This window comes from Pezoporus wallicus, unplaced genomic scaffold, assembly GCF_028554395.1.
Source record: "Pezoporus wallicus isolate ANWC-B61680 ecotype Strahan unplaced genomic scaffold, APGP_CSIRO_Pwel_v1 contig_2595, whole genome shotgun sequence".
In the NCBI taxonomy this organism is placed as follows: domain Eukaryota; kingdom Metazoa; phylum Chordata; class Aves; order Psittaciformes; family Psittacidae; genus Pezoporus; species Pezoporus wallicus.
In genome coordinates, this window is record NW_026640968.1 from 313,979 (window position 1) to 333,760 (window position 19,782).

The window sequence follows — 19,782 nt, forward strand, 5'->3', positions numbered from 1 at the left end:
GTCCAGTGGCAAGTGACCACCTGGCTGGGCACAAAAGTCCTTCTTGGAGTACTACCATGGATAATACAGGTGTCAAATGCAGGCTGCAAGGACACCTGGACTCTGCAGTGCACTGGGGACACAGCCACTGAAATCAGTGGTATCAGTGAAAACAGCAAATGATCTGAGGAAATTAGATCTGATTTTTGTGGTTTTGTAATTCAAATCAATAGCAGGGGCTTCTAGCATCTTTTCGGACAGCAACAGAGTATTTTACAAAGATAAGCAGATGAATGCAACCTTCATAATCACTGGGAAGTAAGTCCACAAAATCATGTAATGATTATCTAGTTTATGTTTACAACAAATCAAAGTAGTTATTATCACTTAAAAGTGATGCTGCCAAAATCTTTGATATTTTAAGATAATTTTAAGCCTCCAAGAGTTTCATCTAAGAAAGTAACAAGTGTTACACCTTTTTATTTTCATATATTATATATATATTATATTCATATTAGACATATATAATATATGTAAATAAAAATGAGCTAGGAGATTGTAGTATTCCTTGCACACCCCAGTGTGTGCAGCTGCTATCACAAGGAGTCCATTACATTCCCTTCCTTATTGTAAGTTCATGAAAAAGAAGTCCATGCAAGCCTTCACAGCTATAGCAAATTTCAGAATTGCTCCTCCGATGTAAGTGGCTCTTCTATATGCAAAGTGCAAGGAGGAGACTTTGTTTTCTGTCTGTGGCATGAACTTTTATTCAGCCTCTTCCTGGCCTCATTGCTGTTCATCAACCTTTTGATCACTACACAACTGAAAACTTTTGTTTTCTTGCGGGAGCTGGAAGTCATTAAGAACTACATGTGCCATAACCTTGGTTTTAGAGCTTTGCCTGAAGAGACATGGGATTGCTTTCAGTAACATTTCCTTTAAGACTGTAAGACCTTTCTCCATTCTGTCCTCAGCTGTCATGTCTGACACAGGCGACATCCTTATAAAATGGACCACACCATATTTTCTCTTCTGTTCATGGCAAAAGTGAGACCCTCACAAGGCCACCAGTCATAAAAAGCTTACTGCATCATTTTGGCTATTAAAAAAAAAAAAAAAAGGGAAGAAAAAGGCTGTTTACTGAGAATTTTGAGGGAATTATTTCTGGTAATGATGTGACGAAAAATACACACCTGAATAGTAGGGTGACCTGATTTTCTGAATGGGCTTGGGAAATGCTGTTTATAGTAGGATTGTTACCATCGGTTGAGAATCAGTGAAAATGGGAAAACATAATTGTTAGAAAAGGTTTTGGTGATAAGGACTCTACTGCACAATCACCCCTATGGAAGATCATGCTAAATACAAAACTCATTACCAAGGGCAGAAGAAGCCCTGACGTTTTATTACTAGATTCTATAGCAATTGGAGCTCACTTACAGTAACCTTGTAGTACTCTATATAAACTGAGAATCTTGTTTCAAATTCAGGCTTCCATTTAAAATAGACATTGCAGATATTAGGCTTCAATTAAAGAAGAAAAATAACCCTCAGTGCTTCTTTTTTAAAAGGCAAAGTATAAAAAAAATCCCCAAACTAAGTGAAAATTATTAAATTTCTCAAAAAAAAATTTAAGTTGAGCTTTCTTCTATTTCTTAAGACAGTACAATTTGTAATTCACAGGGTGACTGGTATCAAACACAAGTTAATGAAAGCTCTTATAAGCAATTTTATTCCTATCTATAATGGCAGACATTAACAAAATCAGAAGAATTTATCATTTGAGTTCACCATAAAAAATAACTTATAAAGCAGTGACATATGCAACATAAAACAGTTCAGGAGGAAAGAGGGAAAGCAAATTTTAATAATTAAAATGTAAACGTGGAAAAAAAAAGGAATAAAAGTCCCTACTTCTCATTTCTAGTTAAGATGTCATATTATTTTGTAATGTCCTGCAGGTCTATGTATGTATGTGTGTATTTCTGTATCACACAGACATACATATATATCAACCCACACATGTACATACACAGATAATTGTTTGCAGTTCCATCTTGGGCAGTTCTCTTAATGCCACTCTTTATGGTTATCTCAATCATGTTTGGGACCCACTTTCTTGACAAAACGGGGGAGATGGTAGGAAAAAAAAATAAAGGTGGATCTGATTGTGTCTGAGATCCTTTTGTTAAACTGTACACTGGGACGAATAATTTTCTTCTGCAGTAGCTCTCTGAAGAGGGCCAACTCACTGTGGTCTTCATGGCGAGACTTGTTAACGGATCACACACTCATTGTCATGCTAGGGGAGTACTGGAAAAAGAGGAATCCACATTTTAACAAACATTTTTCTGGCGTGCCCCCCCCCCCCCCCGTAACTACACAGCAATGGGTTCACATGTCAACATGTTCTTTGAACTTCCTTCTAAAATTGTCCTGTAGCCTGAGGCTGTAGTTCAATTTGTGGTATTATAACTTGTGTGATACTTCTCTCATTATGTGAAAGTACAGCTATTGCTGATAAAGTCAACTTTCTTGAAGAGTGTTTTGGTCTTACCTGGGTAGTGTGATGAACCAATACCTCACTGATGCTTTCCACATATTTTCCTGGTCAGTGCTGGATACTGGGGGATTTAACTTATGTCAAGAAGACCAGCTGTATTTATGGTTAGGTGAACCATATAAATACTTTGGACAGCTTTTTATTACTTTATGGGAAGAAAGGAGTAAAGGTATGTAAGGCTGGAATTAAACTAGGCTTTTGGTCTGCATTATTCTGTATTACCAATTTTAGGAGGCAAACTGGAGGCAAAGGATCAGTGGTCATTCTCCTTTATGTGAAACAAAAATTCCGTCACCACATTATATTATTACTGTAACACAAATTGAACTGCAGCCCTTATACAAGCTATAGTTTCCCTCAAGTTAGCAGTACTTCATCGCAGTAATCAATGGGACACCACAATGCCTAGAAGAAGTGCATATCTATATGTCTAATTTGTTTTTAAATTGAAAACTGCGGACTGCAGCAACACTTAATTTGGCTTAAATCTTCTAAGTAAAGGAAAAGTTCAAATGCAAGAAGTATTAGCATTGTGAAAACTGATATAAGAAACAGAATATAAATTTGCCTTTGCAAGAACAGATATGCAATAAAAATATTGCCAAAGCTAGAGTTTCAAGCTGGCCATTTCTAAACAAGCATATTACAAAAAAAAACCATCTTGGATAGGACTTCCCAGTCATGTAAACTATATAGAATGGACTATTTGGGTACGGTAATGGACTACTTAGGTAAAGTCTATTTATGCCTTGTCATGTCTCTGACGTTTTGACTGCTTTAGGGCTACTTCCATCATGTCCTGCTATGCTTATCTTTAGCAACAGAGACCAGCTCAAATGCTTAAAGCAAAGCCTATGTTTAAGTAATTTCCTGTACTGAGCCAAAGTACCTAAGTAATGACTTTGGATAAGGAATCAAAAGATATCTAAACACAGCTGTGATTTTCAACTTACTATTAGCCACACACTGTTCCCCACCCCCAACCAAAACTCTTGGTGAACAGCAAATTTGCATGAGAAAGACTTCATAATAATGCCTACTCTAGCCAAGTAATAAAATACAAAGCAGAAAGCAAAACAGTTCCCAAGGACTACAATGTGACTCATGTTAGAGAGGAACCCATACCTAAATGTACGTGGCATGTATAATGACTGCCTTGTACTTATACATCTCATGTAAACCTTGGGAAAACTGAGTCCCAGGTTCTTCCAGGTAGGTAAACAACATCTAGGTCCACGTAGAATCCAGGAAGTGTCTGACAAAACTGATCTACTTTTGAGTACAACTGATGTCCTTCTTTCCATGACCTTAGTTTGCTAAACTCTCCTGCCTGCTGATCAGGCTGCCTGCCCTCAGTACAAGCAAAGTATGCCAAATTGAGAGTCAAGGATTACATTTAATGGAGATTCTGTGCTGACCGTTTTTTTTTGGCAGATGTTTTTGGCAGAAACATCAGCCTTTTTGAGTTGTAAAAAACATTTTTCTTGAATACTCCACACAATCAGAACATGTGAATATGTGCCCTCGCAATGAAGACATCAACAGCTATCATGCAGAAAGTCTGCCTCTTCACTAGATTAAAAAAGCAAACCCATCCCCATGCCCAATATGATTCCCATTAAATTTGCCTTGAAATTCAACTGTTTTGTGATCGGACAGTTTACTTGTCAATATCTGAGCTGAAGTTCACCACTCCACAGTTAATGAAGTTGCACTCACTTTGGGCAGCAGTGATTTCCAATAATAATAGAAGTGTTGAAGTCACTCAGCACTTCTGAAAAATCAGGTCACTCCTATTTAGGAACCTAAATGTGGATTTAGAAACCCAGCTTCAGACACATGAGCATGAAAACACAATGGGCTTGCTCTGTAATGTAATTTATACCACATTTTGCTGCCTCAAGCATTTTCCATTTCAAAAAGCCTGAATGAACACTAGAGGGAACCTTTGCTTTTTCTGCCTGTAACAGGACATTGCATCTTTGCAACATGAGATCTACCCATGCTCTGATCATATCCTTCAGTGAAAATCCTGTTCCAAAAGACATTCCCTACAAAACACATTGTTTGCGTGTTGAAGGCTGGGCAGCCACACATTGAAAACACTCAGGTGTAAGGATCTGTTGACTATGTGTATTTAGGCTGCTTAGACACTGCCTAACAAACACCCACTGTGCACTACTGAATATGTGACGCATAATTATTACTTTTTAACAGATATTTCAGTGATAACTGATCTCTTAATCTGGAAATTTCTGTAGTAAATCTACACTTCCCACATTTTCCAGTTTCAACTAAACTTCTAGCAGTCTTTTGCACAATGTTTTGCCAAATCTATAAATACTGTAATTTTAGAACCTAATAAGAACATGAGGCAAATTAGTGCTTTAGAAATAACTACAAAACTGTTTGTTATTGCTGTATTTTTTCTTTTTTTAAACACAATTACAGAGCTAAAGTTTCACAAAGTAAAAGGAAAGAACAAAACAAACAATAAAACAGGTAAAGAAATACTTACGCTCTCACTCTGAAAAGGGTTGAGGAAGTTTCCACCCATCTCACCATCATCTCTGGGAGTGCCAGGCTGATTACTCATGCTCATATTACTGGGAGAGTTCTGTTAAATAAGATTTTAAAATACAGATTAAGTGTTGAAGATTGCAGTCCATTTCCCAGCTTCACCAAGTGTGTCAGACACAGTTTACATGATACTATAGTGCACTAAAATGCACCGTGTAATGCACTGGGATTTTCAAAGATGAAAAATAAGCCTCTGGAGGGTTCTGCATGATTTGGTCACTAATTTTAGCCTGTAAACTGATGCTTCCTAATGACCTAAAGCAAGAATTATTTACCTGCAATTCTTGCTTTCAAGTTATAGCCAGCATCTTCTAAAATTGGGAAGGTTACAATAGCTGCATCAGGATATGAGCCAGTTCTGTTACTACATTAAATCATGTGGCCAAATGCAGTGAAGTCTATGAGTGTGTGCCTTGACATACATGACTTAGAAGTATGTACTTAAAGGCAGACCTATAGATGGATCTGGTCTACACAGACCTTTGCAAAGGCCTGTGGCTGGAGTCTTTCCTCATAGTGTTCACGGTTTATTGAAATACAGTTTCACAAGTACTTCACAAGTGGTGTACAAGTAGTAAACCTCTCAACACAGCTAGCGCACAGCATTCGTAGGTAAAAGAGTTAACAAGAGTCTTGTAGACAAAAGATTCCTGAGCAACAGCTGGACACTGGACTGGGCTCACAAACCCTTTCACAGGAGGAGCTGCACTTTTGCCATTTGCTTGCACACAGCTTAATACAACAGCGTTTTAAGCACATTTTCAGTCTCTAGGTGTGACTGACATACTAATAAATAATGACAATATACAGACTCATGAGGATACAATTCCTTTTTTCATTTGGTTTTGTTTTTTTTTCTTCTTTACAGAAATGCAGAACCACCTTTGCAATGTTCAGCAATTGCTTTCAGGATTCAGTTATTTAATGAAAGGGTGAAACAACGTAACTGCCACAGAAATTATTCTGAATCAATAGCCAATATACGATTATTGTAGGCATTACAATTAGGTGTTTTTAGAAAGTTGATTGGCGGTACCCTACCATGCCTGGAGCACAGGCTATTCTCTTTCCATCACTGTTAAGATTCCTACTTACAGATGATTTGTGATAGAAAAGGAGCAGTCAGGGAAATTGGGGAGTGAAGTCACGAACGTAAGCATGAAACATTTACGTCTATCACAGTTCTTCTGTCTTTTGATCCAGAAAACGGAATGCAATATTGCTGTTGAGATTTTACTTATACAAGTGCAAATCTGGTATATCATAATAAATTCAACACAAACCTAGTGCAGTCAATGGGCAAGCTAACAAAATGTAACTCCCAAGTAGTGAACTTGATCAAAATGACCAAATGATAATGGCTGTAAGAATCCTAAGTGAATTTGTCCTCTCCTTCTTATGTTACCTCAATTATAATCCTCTATGCTACATTTGTTAGCACAAAAGATTTAAAAAAAAAAAAAACAACAAACAAACCAAAGAGGTACTTTGAACTTTGAAAATACCTGCACGCAGTCTTCATTTAGTATAACTAAACCTGCAATAGGTCAAACTTAGAATGAAAAACTGGAAACATTAAAGAAAGATAAAGTCCCCTTCATTCCTTGGCACTTCCCCTAGAACTACAAAGGCTCTCTATACTGGCACTTTAAAGATGTACACTGGAGTGCTCACTGAATAGAAAAGGGGATAGGACAGTTATGACTTCTTCTGCATGCTCCTCTTTCACCATATTCCCCTGAGGGAAGATGACCATTCTCAGTCTGAATGGCCAAGTATGTGTATGAGTTCATCTTGGTGTATTTTCACTTGTAGGTTAAATATAAAATTAATTACACAAGTGACATGCAAACGTAACTTGTTTATTAGCATATGAAATGCAGCTTCTAACATTGGGTCAAAACCCCTGACCCAAGCCTTTTGTTTTCTTCAGCCCAGTTCACTGCCTCTCAAACTGATCCCCAGATCTCCAGAAATCACTGGGCAACACATCCATCAAAGACAAGTAAAAGCCTAACTAGATGAATAACATCAGACAATTAAGTTTGCTATTCAGTGAAGTTAGTACTGCAGATATTTTGGGATCCACAGCTTGAAAAATGTTGAAAATACTGCTTTGGTTCAACCACAGCTACTGTACCTTAAGCAGGAATTAATTCAGGGAAGTCTGGTTGCCTGCATTATGCAAAGGGTCATTCTATACAGATTCAGTCCCTTCTCACCTTAAAATCTATGAATATAAAGTTTAAAACTCACTAAGGCCTTGTCACATTTATTTTATGCGATGCTCCCACATTTTTGTTAATTCCTGGGGCATTTACCCCTCTTTTATCTTGCTCTGCGTAGTGCAAAGCCTTGAAATTCTGCAGTTGCTGGAGCACACCAGCCCCAAAGGTTCAAATTCCTGACATAAACACTTCTGTAGCAACTCCTCTAGGCTGCTTTTATGGACAGTATGGGGTCCAACCTTATAGCACTAGCTGGGTTTCTCCAAAGCAAGAATGTCTTTGATGCCTGTACAAATTCTATGGGCACTTCAAGTATCACTAGTTATTAATGTTTATTTAATATGCATAATTTCAGCTCATTTACTTCCCCCATCTTAATCTACTTCATAAAATCTTAATGTTTTGATGTTCAGCCAATTACAATAAAATCTTCTCTAGAAAAAAACAGCTCTGAAATCTGTGAGATAAACTGATTCTACCAACACTGGGTTGATTTTCCTAATCTCTTGGGAATGTATCATCTGCTCTTCTAATATACATTTTACTCCAGTGATGCCCTGTGCCTGGACTTGAGCATCATACTCTGCAAGCTATATTAACTTTAGTGAACAATGCCCATCACTGGGATTTTTCTTTTAGTAATTTGAAAAAGGCATGCATCAAACATGATTTCCATGAGTTAAATTTTAAGGTTAACAAATTACAAGTCTTCCAGATAAATTTGGATCCAAGTTTTCAGAGGTCCTGATATTTGTATTAGCACATAGACTGATACTTAATAGTGAGTTGAACACAGGCTGTTATAAAAAACGCTGTGGCAAGCTAATGGAAATGTTTTGGGGTTTTGCCTTAAAAAATGCTGCAGTTTGCAATAAACTTACTGAAGAAAAGATACCAGTATTGATTTAAAAAATGCTGTATGGTTATAAACTTATTGGAGGCTTTTATTGAATCCATCACTGCACATCTAAGCACAGCACAACTAAGCAACACTGTCATTTCAATCCATCATTTTGCAGAGCCTGAAAATGTTACAGATAAAAAAATGTACAAAAATACAGGATCGCTCCCTCACAGGAGCAGCAGTGGCCCCGGACACATCCTGCATGCAGCTATTAAAAGGTATTATGTAGATATTAAAAGATCACTTTATCAATACCAAATAAGCTCATTAATTCCTACATTAATAATGATCACATATGTAGTAGTATGTGACACATTTAAGGACAGTACTATTTTTGTTGATGCAAAACCCCTTCAAGTTAAATTCACATTCATTTCCAACTATTCAATGGTTATGCTATCAAAATAGTACTTCTGAAACTACTTCTTATTCTAGCTTTTAGGAACTTATATTAATGATTAAGATTGCCTTACAGAAGTGACAAAAGCAATCATGCAGTGCATAAATGTAACACCCTAATGACATTTCCCCAAATTTACATTTAAATAGAATTGATTATTAGAACTACATTGGGCTTAACAGCATGGAAGATTATAACATGATCAATCAGATTATGAACTGGACATAATTAATCACATTCATTAATACACATTATTAAGCAGTAGGGAATAAATCTACTTATATTCCCCATTTATTATGTTGTTATTGAATTTTCAATTAATACTGATGCTGTCTGCATAGCTTCCAAAGAGCTGACAAGCAGAAAATGTAGATACGTAACGAAAAGCACTATAACAAAGAAAATATGTTTAAGATGAAACATTCTAAAAATTCCCAATATTTGATTAGATACTTACTTTGGAAATACTGTCCATGTCTCCTGAGCCTTAAATTAAAACAGACATTTTTTTCAATTAGTTTTAAGCTGAATGTAATCTTAAGATTTTTTTTCCATAGTAAATATATAGCGTCACAGCAATACTTAAAAAACATAACCAATACTTAACAAACATAACCAATCATACTTCATCTCAATTCCTTCCCAATGTCTCTCTTAGTAAAAGTTTACAGGCAGTATTGAACAATGTTAGCCCTTTCTCTATGAACATACCAAAAACTGAAAAAAGAATAAGAAAACACTTCCAATCTGTATCTGTTATTTGGGTGGCACCCTTTCAGGATAAGAGAGCCAGCACAACTCTAGAAACCAGGGTACAGGTAATGCAATTTATTTGTGGTATTATCCACCAAGGGAGACGTTACATTAGCTGTATTAAAAAAAAAAAAAACAACCACAAAAAAAGAGGCAACTAACTCGTAAAAACTGATGTTCCTGGGAAAAAAAAAAAACAACAAACAAAAAAAGACCACTATTATCATTAAGGTCAGCTAGGAGGGTTTCATCAATGTCTTTGCTTGCAGAAGCAGAAGCCTACTGCTGAAACTGACTGGAATGACTTCAGGTTTTGATTCATTATTCATTACAAACACTGATGATGGCAGTATCTTTCAGAAGAAAGCAGATGATCCTGAGGACCAGAGTAACAGAAATAAAATAAAATTAAATATAATGAGTGCAAGACTATTGAATTTTTTTCACATGCTGTAGCTCTCACTCTGGTAAAGCAAAGAAGAAATAAACTTTAGGATGAATGTATCAAAAAAAAGCATTTTTAGCATCAACAGACAGTAAACAATTCTGGTCGCCTGTTTTCAGGAAAGATGTATTCTACAAGAATACTGAATACAAACCCAGAAGAGTATCAGGGAAATCAATCAAGAAAATGGGAGCTGTGGAAGAAGACTGAAATAGCTTACTATATTTAGCCAGGCAAATTAAGGCTGAGAAGGAATATGATTTCTCTATATAAATACATCAGATACATAAATGTTGTGAAGAGCTATCTTGTCACAGCCCAAAGGATAAATTTTGGTGGAAATCAGGAAAAGGTTTCTATCTAAACATCAGAGCTATGAATAGATAACCATAGAAAGGTTATGGCCAAAGAAGTTGGAGAAGTTCAAGATGGACCTTGACCAATTTATCCATCTGATTATGAGACACAGCTGCCTACTGCAGCACGGAGTGAATGTAGAGGATCCCTTCCAGCCCTCTTCTCCTTAAAGAACTCAGGTTCCAATTTATATAGGATGTTACCCCTAGAAAGCAGTCATCATTAATTTGAGTAAGCACTTCATCTCTTTCCCTGGAGAAAATAACTAAGCAAATGCTTAGATGCCTGTAAAATCCTTCCACAACTGTTTCAATTTATTTTCTTTTAGCCAAAAATAATTCTCAGGCTGTAGAAACGTGACAGAAAAAGATGCTATTACCTTTTACATAATTTTTTATTTCTTTGAATGTAACGTGCATCATTTTTAGCTAAAGCAACAACCAATGTTAGGATTGTAATAGGTACAGAAAGGCTGTAAAATCACCAGGTGTCCTTATGCAAAGTAATCTAGGAATTTTGGGGACATGCTTTCCTAGGAAAAAAGATAATTCTATTAGGAGACAGATGCATACTGCTGAATTTTAATTGTTCAGACTGTGTCTGGTAAATAAGGTTTGATAGCTGGTTTTTTCTCAACCTTCCATAGCCTCTTCAGATTTCTCCCTTTGTCCTACTAGTTTGTATTTCCTGTCTCACAACCTCCAGCTTTTGGACTGTGAGTGACTGATCTCCACCCTCCGTGGAAGTATGGACTTAAACCATGTGGAGTTTAGGTTGGTCCATGTCTGTGCTGGGAAAGTGACAGAGCTTTTCTCTGGGGATAACAGCAAAGGGAGCACCAGGAGCTTGGCTTCTGCCTGCCTGACCTGTGTTTAGCTTGCTTGGGTTTCTTCCCATGAAGAAAAACACTGCTCAGCAGGGTGTTGCTGGTGCCCCTTGTCGGAGGCACAAGAGTACACTGCTGGTGGACCAGGGGGATAGAAGAGAACCTAAAGAGCTTTACAGCCTGAAGTTCCACCCTGTTGCCTGCATGACTGGCACCCCTTGGTGCAGATGGAAGTGAAGAATACAACACAAGAACTCTATTCAGAGCTATTTGCCTCATGTTAGGGTAGGAGCAGAAATAAAATCAGAGTATTTATTTACCTTGCAAGCATGGAAGAGGAAGGCGTAAGTGCAATTTATTTAGCTGTAGCTTGCTTCTTAAAATCTCTTTCAAACATCTATCAGGCTTCCAGCAAAGAGTAAGAGCAGAGAGTTTGCTAGGACAGTCAGGTGATAAAGCAGTGTATATTTTGCAGAGTTGTGCAAGGCTTCTCCCCTAGATACAAGTCCTTCCAAAATCACAGTGCCAAAAGCCAAGCAGTACACTGTTCCCCCTGCCTCTGCACGCCCTGACCAGAACCCATGTTCTTTTGGATGTGTTAAAACTGGCAACTGTCTGAAGCTGCTAGTGGGTACAGAGTAATAAACTTAACAGACATATGGCTAAGTATGGAACAAATGATGATATCTAACTGTTGGAATAAAACCAGCTTAACACGTACATCAAAATATGTAATAACTTACTTCCAGGTAATTTGTAAGAAACTGCATCAGCATTTCGCAATGACACCTCCCCAAGATTTTCGAAGAGGAACAGAGGTAAATAAAAATAGTTCTTAAGCCTTCACCTCTAAATTACAGTCATGGTATGCTTTCAGACTGCTTTTCATCAACTGCTATACTCTCTAATATAAATAAAACACAGTATTTTTCTTCCAGAGGTGCCAACTCATTTGCTTAAAAGAGTATCCTAATACTCCTCACTAATGTATATACTACTTTTTTAGGTTTTAAAAGGTTTTTACACACAGTCTTTGACGTAACTCAGAGAACTGGTCACAGAAAATGGCACTAGTCATAGAAAATTCACAATGCTTGTAATATTTACTGTCATTACCTAATGATCCATTCATATGATGTGAATCCATTCCACCCAGTCCACTCATAGGTCCATCTGACCCTGGCCCCATTGGAAACTATAAAATGACCAGACATTAAAAACTGATATTACTGTACAATTTTTTGTAGATAAAAGACAGGATTAAAAACCAAAAATGAAACAACAACAACAAAACAAACAAACAAAAAAAACCCCAAAAACCAAAACAAACACCAAAAAAAAAAACCGCCACAAAAAAACAACCCCACCCCAAAAAAAGTGAAGGAAAAATGCACAGTCCTATGTCTGAATGCGCAAGTCAAATTAAAGTATTTCATGTGAAGACTGCGAAAACATCATTGTTTCTTTTAACTTTTTCCAATATTACCTTCATGAAACTCTCACCTCTCTGTAGGCTGGAATATAGTTTAGGAATAATTTATTATTTACTTTGACACCTTGGGTATGACTTTCAAACCTGCTAGTGCTGACCTAGCTGTACTCTTATTGGGGTTACAGGAAACTTTTATGATCCCCTTCAATGAAATAAGTAAGTAATTAATTAACAGCTTTCAAGGCTCACCTTTATACTGGCAGTTGGACTGCTCTGCATTACCTTTGTGGAGTTTCTGACCAGTTTTAGATATTAATCTTAAATTTTATTCTTCAAATACTTAATGACATTAAGATCATAGAAAAAAATAGAATACACTGCGTTATGATTTAGAAATATCTAAATAACTGTATTTTTAGGTCTTACTGGCTTTTTCTTTTCTTCTCCAAAAGGCCCATAATATGGATCATGATTAAATGAAATGTGGTTGCAATCAAGAGAAATACAATAAAACTGAAGCCATAGAGAAAGATCAAGGAAGATTCAAGTTCTACCTGAGAATCCAGATTTTTGTAAGCACTAGAATTGCTGAAATTTAGGCTAAATAGTCAGAAGTTAACTACTTCCTTAGGCAAATATTGAAATGTTATCAATAGGTTTCATTCTTAACATCCCATTTAGACAAACAAGGAAGTTGGTTTCCTCTCAGAGGCATTCATATTGTCCTCTTTCACAGAGGAGCAGGGCAACATAATACTTCTGCAATTTTCTCCTCCCTTTTCAAGGATAGATACTTTGAACAGAAGTTTGAATCATGTTAAAACTAATGCTTATTGGCAGCTCCTAGGATGATGTTCTACCACACCAAAGTCTATTGCATCACAGACATCCCCCAAAATCCACATGCAGAGCTTCTAACGTCTTCTCTGTGTAGAATATGCTCCAATCTTTATGTTGCATGTATTGACATTTGTGAAACATAGAAAGGTACATGGTGATGGGAAGCAACTGAAGTGTCACCCATAAAAATGATAAACTTAGTATTAATGATATGTGATGGAAACATAGTGTCTGGATTAAAAAAAAAAAAGCTCCATAATTCAAAGAAGCATGTAACTAGAGTCATATTTACATTAGGTCTGTTGGGTCCAGGTGGTACTGCATTCATTAAAGTGTACATGTTGTCTCCAGAGTTGGTTGAATCTGTAATAAGAGATTATTTTAAGTGCTAATATGTACCTTTCAATAAAACTACTCACCTAATACACATCCTGTCATTTTGTTCATATTATTTCTTTGCCTGAATCACTGATACACAGTAGCAATATAATAGATTTCATTCCTTTTCTATCTACTGCTACCACACAACAGAGCTATGAAAAGAAATCATTGCAATGGTCCCTCAGTGACTATGTCTAGACTTTAGTTTTATGCATGACTGTTAAAAGGTTTATAAATCACCATGTAGCTATAACTGTTTAATTCCATAAAACCCTTTTTCCTGGAGTTCTGAATTACTTCACACATCTTCAATTCTCTCTATAGAACAGGAGTTTCTTATCAATACTTCCTGCAATTTGTTTTCCATCTGTAAAAAAATGTTAAGGAGCTTCTCATTATACAGACTTCAAGTTAGGATAGCACATGAAAAATTTTTATGTTCATCCATCTCAGTCTATTTGATTTTGGATATATCTAACTGTTCAGTGGAACACCATGGAAAGATCCTGACTCCAAGGACAGCTTTGTATCTTAATGGTACAGCATGGTGCAATGCTTCAGAAAACCTCTTTAAGTCCAAAATCAACAAAACCATTCTGGCACAGAATGGTGCTTAAGCCAGTAAGTTCTGTCAAGAGTTTCACTTGCCCTTATCAAATGCTGACACACCTATATTCCATCTCAATTCTTCTTCTGCAATAAGTGCACATGAACATTCAGATGGAGCAACTCCAGAGCGGAAATGCAGGAGGCAACCCAGCTAACTGTGTGGTTGAACTTTCTTACCAATGCCTAAGAACCATTAGACACAGATTACTCATTCTGATCTCCAGCTCATCCCCAGTGCTAACACCTTTTATCAATATCTGTATGAAAGAGAAGGCAAAAAATGCAGCAGATGGTAGACAAATTATGCAAAACCTTTCCCAAAGGAACTTCCCAAGAGATAGGTCATGTAATGGAAAGGTTTGCTGAGAGGAGAATGAAAAAAGGAAAGTCTAAATACACCCCTAAGGGGACAGCATGATTTTAAAAAATACAAAGAACTCTGAAAAAACAGCAACACTACAGTACCTACAAAAAGAATAAAGAATAGCTTAGTACTCTGCACCCAGATCCTCCGAAAGACCGTTCCACCTCTTTGAACCAGAGTTTTGAGATTATGAATACAAACAAAAATCACTGCTGAGCTGTAATTAATTTTCAAAGAGGAGGTGACTGAGGAATTTTCGAGTTAGAAATAGTAAAAACAAGAAAGCTGAGCCCACCAAAATGTGTTGGAAGAGGGAATGCAGCCTGACCTCCTGTAAGAATGTATTTGTATGTACTATGGGAAGTTAAAATCAAGGTTTTTGTCTATTTCTTAACCTTTCTCAGACAAGTTTTCCAAGCATCAGTTCACCTTGGTGAATAAATAATTCCATTATATAACAGAGCACTATGTATCACTAGAACATTTAAATACACTGTTAGCAGAAGTGGGGGTGGGACAAAAAGCTTTTAGCCTGAAGTTATCAAAGTAAGATTGGCATGTAAAAAGTTATTTTTAATGTTCAATGAGGTAGGCAAAAAGTTCTTCCACCATCAGATCCTTCTGCAACACACCTCCCTAAGTTTCCTCGTGTTCTGCTGGCTCACGTCAAAGTACATAGAGGCTGCCTGGGCCATGGGAACATTTGGAGCTGGTTTGTCTCAGAGGCAAATAAATACCATGGCAAAACTCTCAGGTGGTCAGTTTCTAAGTGTTTTCATACTTTCAAAAGCAGAACCTCAAAACATCTTTGAGTCTGACTGAAAGTGGGAAAAACTGTCAGCAGAAGCTACATTTGAGTAGCACACAAAGAGCCTAACATCTGCCGTAACTGCAGTGCTGAGGTGGCAGAGGCTGTCCATGAGCTTGTTTTATGTTAAAAGGGACTCTGACTTTAAATGCCAGCTTGCACTAATTATCTTTTCCACTAATGATATGAACAAGGAAGCCCTGTGATAGTATTTAATGAAGATCTTACACTGCTGCAAGATGTTTTCATAATTACTTAACAAAATCCTCTACCCTCTTGTGCTGTAGAGGACAGCAAGAACATGTATGATACAAGGACTGAGGAGGCTGTAACATCACTGAGGTGAATGGGGGACCTCTTAGCTGGTGAAAGTGAGTTACAAAGGCAGATATAAGCCAAAAGGAGTAGCTACTGAATACTGATATTACACAAGGAGTAGCTACAAAAGGAGTAGCTACTGAATACTGATGTTACACAAGATGCAACTGCATCTTGCATTTTCGCAGGATTCTGTCCATGGGGGAGGACAGCATCCTCCCCATTCTGCAGTTCCACCTTGGTATCAGAATCTTTGCACAACACTGATGGAGGGCAATACTTACATCTAGCTGACCACCTATTAAGCCTTGAGAAGCTGGCTAGCCATCCCAAATACTCCCATCCTCCTCCTTGTTTCCTCAAACCTTGGTTGGAATGTGGCCAATCTTTTGCCTGGCCAAAATCTCCATGTGGTCCAAGTTGCAAGTTGTCCAAGTTGTGCTTCCTAAAATCCTTTACAATTACTTTTTATTATTTTGGAGTATATTTCAGTACCTGCAGGACTAGGCATGATAGGTGTTCCTGGTGGCCCTCCACCCCCTGGAGGACCCTAGAGAGAGCAGAGAATGTCAGTTGGAATGGAAGAAAAAGATACTGCAATAAAAATTGAACACAGTACAAATGAAAAGAAAAACAAAAAAGTACCATGAATGTCATGAATTAAATTGGTAAAAATATGCACATTTTCTGTTAAGCTAGCGAAACATCACAGTTTAAGATGAGGTAATGGGTCAGCAAGCTCTGGCACAGATTTCTGATGTACGTAGGTATACAGACCCAAGAATATCTGTTAGTCAATAACTCTGTGTCATGCAGTGAGTCAGATGAGAGAAATACTTGGAACAGGGCCCAAGACAATTATACTTAATTCCCTCAACCTGTTTTCATTACCAGTGTTTTTTCAGCTGACATTTCTGTTTTGTTGTACTCTGTTCACAGTCAGTGGTACAGTAAGTAATGTTTGCTAAGCGCTAAGCACAAAATATGGAGGTGTCCCATGGGACCAGAAGAACCTAATCACCTTAAGAATTGCCTTTTTAAGGCAGACTTGGTACCTTGATACTGTTGGCATCTAAATTCTGTCTGTACAATATCCTACAATTTTTAAAATAACATCTGTATAAAACATTTCTTCTCAAAGTACTAACAAATGGATTAAAAAAGTCAGAATAATGCTGGATACAGTCATATTAGTTGCCCAGACTGCCAACTCAAAGATAAACAAACAAACCAACCCATCAAAGAACATCTATTTTCTTAGTTTCAGGTATTTCTGTGTTACAAATCTGCTTATGACTAAAAGTTGTACACAAACTGCTTTGGTTGTTAAACAAGTGTTTAAAGCTTCTTTAAGAATTTCTGCAATAATATTATTCTAAATATCCTTACCACTTAGGAAGAACAGAACCATAGTGTATTGCTTCCTCTGTTTGAGATTCACTAATATTTTTAAGTAATATGAAAACCTAACAAATTCCAGGTAAAAATGTCTGTGTCAATAGAATACAATAAATGTTAACTTTCCATTATAAAAAATACACAGCTAGCAAAATTTGTTTTCATTGCCATATGACTATTATTCTTTTAATCATTTTTGTTATAATTTAAAATAGCAGATACACTATTCCAGACAGGAATATGTTTTCAGTGGCACTGAATATAAAGGTTTAGCTGTCCCTGTCTGCTTACAAGACATTGCTGAGATTTGCTATAATTCACTGAAGTATTTTGGAAGGTTTTAAGCAAGGTCACTGAGTAACTTATAGAGCATGCTAGAACACGGACTTGCTCCACCACAACACCCACAGATCAGCTTATAAAAATCAAGGCATAATCATAACTTCATTTCATACTGCCAGCAACCACATTGCTTTTTACCCGTCCCAAATTAGAACTGAATCAGAAATGAATGTGTTAGAATCTCGCTTGGCAAAACTGTCTGAAAGGCCTACTCAGCCCTCAGCAAGAATTTCCATCATTGCTGCTGCAGAGCAAGAGATTCCAAAGAAACCTTTGGATAATGTATAAGACCTTTCAGGCATCACAGAGCTGTCAGACATTTTATCTGCGTGCTTGAGCACTAAGCTCAATGACTTTTTGTTTTTTTTAGGTTTATATATATTTTTCAGCATAACATAAAAAGGTGTAGAAAGCACTAACTGTTCATTTATTAGAAAAGTTACTTATGTTCACTACTAACTTTTGCAACTGATGTTAAATTTGCATTTACTCTCATTGCTTGTGTGTTTCCTGCTCTTGGAAAGCCTCTTGGTATCAACTACTTTCACCCTTAGAATATATTCGTATCTAATGGAATTATTTCTCAAAAACTGTCTGACAAGCTAAGCACACTGAGCCCTCAGAGTTTGTAGGTTCCAGATCTCAAATCCTTTGGCTAAAAAGTTGCTTTAAAAGCTCCCCAGCCTTAGAAGAGTACATGAGAAGTACAAATAATCCAAGTACAACAGTACAACGACAATAAAGAGCCTATAAGGATAAACACAGTTAATCTTTTGGGATAGAGACAAAAACCAGTAGTATATATTACAAAAAACCTTTTTGTTGATAGGTAAAGTGTTGAGAGGGTTAGCATTTTGTTTCCTTTTGAGTGACAGCTCAATGCTGGGCCTATTATAAAGTTTTAACAACTTACTTCTGAAGTACAGACTAAGAAAAAACAATGATACCAACTAATCCATACTAAATTAAGACAATATCTGTGAAATGAAGCCAGACAATGGAGAAAGAAAGAAGTTGAAAGTCTTTAGAAGTTAATTATAAAAACATAAATTTCCTTTAAAATGTGAGCTACAAGGACACATATGTATATCTTTAGGGAGATAAAAGCTTATTCTAAATTTTCAATTTTTTTTTGTGAAAAAGTTCAGAAACTCATACACAATATTGTGATATTGAGGAAACTGGTTTTTTTTTTGTCCCTTATTATGAAGGCAATATATTTTATTGGATATATAAGTGTTCACTGAAGTAAAACTGCACTCAGGGCAATTCTGATCAGACTGATAATGATTCTCCTAATAAACATCAACATATGCACCACAAACGGCAGAAAAAAAACTAAGTGCAGATCAGATGTTCAGTTCTCAACCAATACACAAGGGCTCTTCTTAACATTTGGACAGCTGTGTCTTTGCCTAAATAAAATGTAACATCCATTATAATAAGCAAACACACACGAGTGTACTTACTACATAGTTCCCAGGAGATGCTGAAGAGTACGGTATCTGTAATAGCAACAGAAACAAACCAGTAATTTCTTCTCCAGGGAGGTGGAGTCCATATATACATTTATGTGTAGCTGTATGTTATGCATATTTGTTTAATTTATTTCAAAGACACAGTTAAGGATCATAAAAAAATGCTACTGTTGTCAAAAACCCACCTCATCTTTTTAACAACTTGGCCTTGTAAGTAACTTCAAGTCAACTATCAGTACAGACACAAACCAAATTTAATATCCAATATTTCAAATAAAAATATTTCCATTTAAGAATAGTATGCCCTGGTATCCACTCAAATGAATACAAATAACATCATTCACCTATTTAAATGTCTGTAGGCTGAGGTCTCTTAACTGCTCTCCATTGTTTCGTAAGTGAGGCATGCATTTTTAACAGCCATCATCACTTTTTAAAGATACCAGGTTACAGGCTCTAGTACCAATCCAGTTCTTGCATCTACTGCAATAGTCTTCTTATTCTTACTGTCAGAGCCACAGTAAGGTCTTTAAAGATCTGCAGTCTACAGTAAAAGGTTAAGCTATAAGATTAAGCTATAATGTTATTAAGGTAATATACTTCATAAGGTTTATAAAATTAAGCAGCACATACTTGCATTTAAGTCAAGAGGAGCGTGTACTGAATTTGTGTGTTCTTATGTGTACTTGATATTGATTAAAGTCTTGACCTCAAAGGAAAAACAACTCTTTAACCCTAGAAGATACTAGTTTTCTTTCTTTGCAACCTACCTCTTCT

The 19,782-nt window shown here is 36.6% G+C and overlaps 2 protein-coding genes across 8 annotated transcripts in view; one reads left to right on the plus strand and one right to left on the minus strand.

Moving 5' to 3' along the window:
• RASGRF2 (Ras protein specific guanine nucleotide releasing factor 2) overlaps nucleotides 1–19,782 on the plus strand; it is a 275,229-nt gene that overhangs the window by 232,484 nt on the left and 22,963 nt on the right. The gene's annotated exons all lie outside the window — the stretch shown is intronic.
• The window catches only part of SSBP2 (single stranded DNA binding protein 2), a 181,878-nt gene that overhangs the window by 10,807 nt on the left and 151,289 nt on the right, over nucleotides 1–19,782 (minus strand). For 3 of the 7 annotated variants that reach the window (XM_057421397.1, XM_057421398.1, XM_057421390.1), the window contains exons 10-16: nucleotides 18,997–19,032; nucleotides 16,283–16,337; nucleotides 13,600–13,670; nucleotides 12,152–12,230; nucleotides 9,112–9,140; nucleotides 5,061–5,159; nucleotides 1,685–2,292 (exon numbers count right to left, since the gene is read on the minus strand). In XM_057421397.1, the coding sequence (XP_057277380.1) occupies nucleotides 2,263–2,292; nucleotides 5,061–5,159; nucleotides 9,112–9,140; nucleotides 12,152–12,230; nucleotides 13,600–13,670; nucleotides 16,283–16,337; nucleotides 18,997–19,032 (399 nt within the window). In that variant the 3' untranslated portion in view covers nucleotides 1,685–2,262. Of the gene's footprint in view, nucleotides 1–1,684; nucleotides 2,293–5,060; nucleotides 5,160–9,111; nucleotides 9,141–12,151; nucleotides 12,231–13,599; nucleotides 13,671–16,282; nucleotides 16,338–18,996; nucleotides 19,033–19,782 lie in introns of those variants that run through there. The other 4 variants (XM_057421394.1, XM_057421391.1, XM_057421392.1 and 1 more) reach the window with 2 other exon arrangements.